This window comes from Lepisosteus oculatus, chromosome 23 (assembly GCF_040954835.1).
Source record: "Lepisosteus oculatus isolate fLepOcu1 chromosome 23, fLepOcu1.hap2, whole genome shotgun sequence".
In the NCBI taxonomy this organism is placed as follows: Eukaryota; Metazoa; Chordata; class Actinopteri; order Semionotiformes; family Lepisosteidae; genus Lepisosteus; species Lepisosteus oculatus.
In genome coordinates, this window is record NC_090718.1 from 10744366 (window position 1) to 10750365 (window position 6000).

Below are 6000 nucleotides of genomic sequence, written 5' to 3' on the forward strand. Positions count from 1 at the left end.
CTTCTCATTATTATTATTATTATTATTCACACCCTCCAATACTGCTTTTGCATTGAATTATTGTCTGTTTACACAGGAAAGGGTATTATTACCCTTCAGCCAAGTGAGTTTTGCTTTAACATCAGAACAGTATAGAGAAACCTAGAATTCCATACATATCCAAGCACTGATTTGTGTAGTGTTGCCTGAGGTTCCTATAGTGCATTACATAAATTGAGAGTTCTGAATAGCAGCCGGTCTTGCTGGCCAAGGGATAACGTGGGGTCTGTTGACAGACAAGATGTAACGATGTTACCAGAAAGGCTGGACAGTGGGAGACAGCCAGAAATGTGGCAGCTGCGAAAGATTAAGAAGGAGTAGTCTCATCTGCAATCTATAAAACAAGGGAAGATTTGGCTCAGATTGGCTGATACTACTGTTCTTAACCAAGACAGTGCGACACTATCTCTGACCCAAATAGGAAGTGGTTGTTTGAAACTGCAAGATAACAGATAATGGCAGCTAATTCCTTCTCAATACCCACACCGGGGCAAATTCTGCCACATGTACAGTACTCTATTCCATATTTCCTGAGTGTTGCACAGGAATTATGTGAGTTTCATACTTCATGTAATGAAAAAGGTTCACTCCTGGTGATATTGCAAAACGGTGTCTGAAAAGTATTTCTTGATCTATTTCTCAAAACTAAGAGGTAAATAATTTCCTCTCGGAAAAACAGAGTGAACTGCTTGTTGTGCGAACAGAGTCTTTTATGCTACATTTATGTTCTGTTTGGACTCACTACCTTGATATCATCCAGACTTGCTGAAGTCAATGCAAGAAACTGTGGAATTAAGCCACACAGAGGGCCAGTCAGAGGTGTCTACTCCCCTGTGTTTGAAGTTTGAGAAAGAAGGCAGAGAAAGAGTTGGTTTATCATAGAGTACTACTGTATGTTATTCTAGCCAGGAGCCTCAATACTTATTTATAACTAATTATAAGATAAGCTACACAAGCAATATTACTAAATGAAATTCAATACATGAGCTGGGGTCCATGTATTGAAAAGAATGCATGAAAATTACATTCTTAGAAGAAGAACTGGAGAGTAAAACCTTTACAACTCACGCTTAAGCTAAATTCTGAAATTGACCACATTTTGTTGTTTTTTTCAAAGGGCACTGATCTAAATATTAATATTCACTATTATTGTCCTTATAATTAATTACAATCTTAATGAAAACTGATATAAAATAAATAAACTTTAACATTACTTTATTAACCCTTTACAATTTCTTGCATTAGGAATTATCTTTTTGCATACCCCAGCTTGCTCTCCATGAGACACACAGACACACAAACAGGAAGAGAACCTTGGGTCAGGATCCAAAATTACAAAACAGTGAGGGGAAATTCAAACCTCTAGTCACTTGGACATATACGCCCACCATACAACTTTATAAAATTACTGGGGTCCTTTGCATTAATCAGCATTAAAAAAAATGTTCATGGAAGTCATGTGGTGTTTTGTTTTATGGTTAAAATTCCTGTTGCTACAAAAAGCGTGCAATGCTGGGTTTTTGATTGCTCATGCCTCAAGTAGAGAATGTCTGGGTTCGCTGTGGTTTTTGCCCAGCAATAGCATGGCACACATTTCAGTTTTTTATTAAGTGGATGTGATCACTGCAGTCAAATCTCTTCTCTGACCACAGATGGAGAATTACAAGAATGTTGCATGTAGTACTGCAGTGAACAAGCAGGTGGGCCAGCCTTTTGGGTTTCTTACACTGTATACCAATTCCTTTCCATACAGCTCAGAAAGGCTTAATAGAAAACAGATCCAGTCTTAGCCTGGGGATCATACTCTGGGCTCACAGCTGGAAATGGGAAGATCTTGGAGAAATGTATACTTCCCATTGCGACCTGCAAGTGTTAAACCTTTGACCTACAAGCCTGTGGTACTGACGAGCCTATAAAAAAAACAAGCAAAATTGAATTGCCAGAGCTGAACCAAGTTATTCTAAGCAAGTAGGTACAAATTGCATCTCGGTTTCAAGTCAGCCGGACATGAACCATGGCAGTACTGTCATGTTTTGTGAGGTAAAAGCTCAGTTTGAAAAACATAACTAGTGCAGCATGGACTGCTTTATGTGTAGCGTTCTCTGGTCATTTCTGTGTAGTAATACTGAAGTTGGCATAGTTTCTGTTCCATTTTAGCACCAAATGCCATTATTTAATAAGCTGAGATGGCACAAAGGTTTCTGGAACAGAGTCACCCTGTAGTCCTTTATCCAGTCATTGTATACTAATGAAATTGGCACAATGTGTAGAACAGCCCCGCCTCAAAACAGAAACAGACACTCCAAAATTGTCACAAGAGGGGGAGATTACATACCAGCACAGTGATGTGAGCAGGTAGACAGGTGAATTGCATTCTCTTGTTTGTGTTGCTCCTCCTAACAAACTGCTGCTCGCAGCACAAAAGCAGTGATGCAGCACCAAAAGGCTCAACTACCTGAGTGCACATGGCTTTTAGACACATTGGTTAGATGTGAATTCTGTGGTTTCTCTCCATCTTTTGCTGATTGACGTTTCGTAACTGCTATATATGTGCACGAGATTCCACAGTGTTTCACCTCAAGTTACTGCATTTATTGGTTGTAATGTCAGTATTTGGTGCATATTTTGTTGCACAGCACAAAGTTAAAGTACTATTCAATTTTACTAGCAGGCGTAAGTCCTGAATGTAAAATGCAGGCTCATCCTGGCCTGCGTCCACCTGAAATGGAAGGGCAAGGATGGAAGTCATGGGTTATCCAGTAAGCACACAGAGCTCTTTATCAGCAGTGTAATAATCGTGGAATTTAGGGAGTGATGCCGAATTTGGCATATGGAGCAGATCTCTGAATAAGCAGGGAAAGGAGGGGTAAAGATCAGACGTTTTTTCACCAGAATTATTATTTTCCTAATGAACGTTGACAAGCAGTTCATCATGCCATTAAATATGTTCACCTTGCCCTCCTGAGAGCCTTGATTCACACACTGCAGAAAAAAACACACATCCTGGCTTGAAGTGAGAGATGTGCAGTGCATAGCACCAGAGTTAACAGAAGAACAGACATGCTTACAGTAGAAGGTGCTCAGTTAGGAGCTCGTTAAGCATTTGAGTGGAAACACATAATTTGGATTAAAAACAAGAAGTGTCCTTTGTTGTTATAGTACAAACAAACAGCACAATAGGTACTATTAACTGGATTATTTTAGAGACAAAGTTTTGCTAATTAACAGTTTAAAATAACATATTGGCCATCATTAATACATTATTTAACAATACACAGAAGAAAAATTTGAATCACAGTTACAGAACCTGAACACGGAGTGACTCACTTCCAACTTGCTCATTCAAAATTAATTCACACATCGTACTATTGCAGTAAGCTTATTTCTACTGTCTGTGTTAACTAATGTAGCTAAATCCAAAAACAGCTCTAGAGTTGATCGGACACAGATCAACATTTTTCTGGCTTGACTTTTACTTGCCTGTTGGAATTCTGTCACAGCTATAGCCATGCTTATACAGTATTCAGTTAGAGGGAAGTTGTCAGTTGTGTTAAACTTAAATGACCCTTAAGACAGTTTACCATGGAAAATATACTACAGGATTTGCACACGTACGGTATAAAAGGGCCTTACACAGTTAAAATAGAATCACTCACTTTCAAATCGCTTCAGCATGGAATTAATTAGAGCACTGTAAAACCCTTGCTGATAAAGTAATAGGTCTGCATATTCCATCATGCGGAGCTTTTTCGGCTGCTACTGTGACAGGTGATTTACTGTATCTGACCTAGTTACTGCACATCTGAAATTCCACAGCGATCCGTCACCTTTAGACAATACACATTATAATAAGTATTCATGACCCATTTAAAAAACATCCCACTGAATTCCCCGCCCCCCCCAAAAAACAACATTTTAATCACTTGTCAAATATTGTAGAAATGATTGCACCCCCCCTCCTTACCTGTTTAGTAAAGAGGATTGCTGTATCCCAGTACTCGGGGTGTTTGTCGTTGTTTTTGTTTAACTTTTTCTGCCAGGTGCAGAAATTACGCAAAGTCAAGGCTGCGTTACCAGAGACCTTGGGTCCTTTGTCAGCTTCATTTATCACCATAAACTTCACCACTGCGATGTTGATGGAGTTGAGAATGCTCGGGTGCTTGTAAAGTCTAGCAGCGACGGACATGAGGGTCAGGAGGTAGTGCTTAAGGTCGTCACCGTGGAATTTAACCATCGATTCGTCGGCAACAATTAGGGTCTCCACGTATCTGGGGATAGAGGCAAATCGTTTGGATCTGCTCAGTGTTCTTAACATAGTTTCGGTCAGGTTGTCTTTGTTATGTCCTTTTATGTTTTTATATTTTCCCAAAGCTTCTAAAATACCCCGGTTTAAGTCGGATCCTACCCCACACCTGGAAGTAAAATTGCCGGCTTGGAGACGAGTGCTGCGGCGGTGCACAACGTGCGCTCTTTCTGTGCCTCTGGTGTTTCCGGCTGCCGTGTCATTGTCAATGGGATTTATGAAGTATTCTGACCCTCTGTACCCAAATGCGCCTTGCAAGCCTTTGCACACACTGAGAGCTGCATAGGACCCTTCGTCGGAATTGACTTCACCTGAATAAAAGCAGCGACTCAGGTCTGGGTTTGTAGCCGGATTGGGAGCTACACCAGCGCTGTGCGCGTTCACGGAAGGCGCAAGGAAATTTGAATCTGGCGACAGACTGAGATAAAAATCCTGCTTGAACGCGGTAATTTTAAAGACAACCCGTTGCTCGCTTGACTCTTCTTCGTCGCTAAAGAAATTGTGCTTTGCAGAATTGTGATGATCCAGTCTAAGAGGGATAACAATTTCACTTTCCGTGGAACGGCTAATTTTGACGAATAGCATCAGAAGACCCCCCAAAATAATAAGGGTTCTTATAAACATTAACATGGTTAGTTCTGAAATGGGTGTTCTGATAAAAAAACCGTTAAATTCTGTTATTTTGCAGGCTAGGTATTCTACTGTTGAAAAAAGATCTTGATGCATGCAATATAAATAATCCAAGGTACTGTGCAGGTCTGTAGCTGTGCGTCCTTTCAGCGTAAAATCCTGTATTTCCCCAGTATACGATCCATTTCCATCTTCTACCTGTCTGTTGAAATGAGTCTCTCTTTCTGCGGGTTTTATGCTTTTGCGTCATGTGTAAACATTGAGGAATTGTAATCAGAGTTTTTGGGAGGTGCTGGAGAAGCTCATTGGACATGCCTCTTGGTTTGTGTTTAGGACCTCAGCCACTTGTAGCTCTCCAAATATTATTATCACTTTGCAGCACGTTGTACAAGACAATCGGTTTCCTCCCACTACTGGGACAGACGGTTTAAAGTGCCAGGGAAGCAAATTCAAAAGGGACCGCTAAATGACTTAACACTTTGTGTCTGTGTTTAAAGAGATACAGTAGCAAGGTATTTCCCTTAATTAAAATATCTCAACCCCAAACCCCATATTCCACCCCAAGCTAATGATAGCCCAAACACGCTTTGCTCTTTCTGTGAAACAAGTTGACGTTTTTTTTTTCTCCTGTTTGTGTTATGAGGGAGAGTATTGAGGGCGCAAAAAAACTTATGTAAAATTATGTAAAACTTGTGATGTTTCAATTCAAAGGAAAAGGGACTTTGTGAGAATTCTTAGATTATTTAGAGAATTATTGAATGATTGTGTTTCTGATTTGTGTCACAACGCGGTTTGATGTGGTATATTATCACTATCATCTCTTCAAGATAAATTGAAATCGACACACCAATGACCTTATTATGCAGAGTAATACTCGGCTTCCCACATCCGTTTATGTGAACTGTTTACAGAACAAAGTAGCAGAAACCTGTTGTTGAAACATTTGCCCAGGTGTGTAAAATATTTAATTTCTGCCATAGTTAAGGACCTTTTAGCACAATTGAGCACACTTTAGCACAATTAAGGAT

General features: G+C 40.0%; 1 protein-coding gene across 1 annotated transcript in view; it reads right to left on the minus strand.

Moving 5' to 3' along the window:
* LOC102695625 (A disintegrin and metalloproteinase with thrombospondin motifs 15) overlaps nucleotides 1-5321 on the minus strand; it is a 30244-nt gene extending 24923 nt beyond the window's left edge. Inside the window, exon 1 of the mRNA XM_006642261.3 lies at nucleotides 4004-5321. Within this exon, the coding sequence (XP_006642324.3) occupies nucleotides 4004-5068 (1065 nt within the window). The 5' untranslated portion in view covers nucleotides 5069-5321. The remainder of the gene's footprint in view (nucleotides 1-4003) is intronic.
* Nucleotides 5322-6000: the final 679 nt, after the last annotated feature.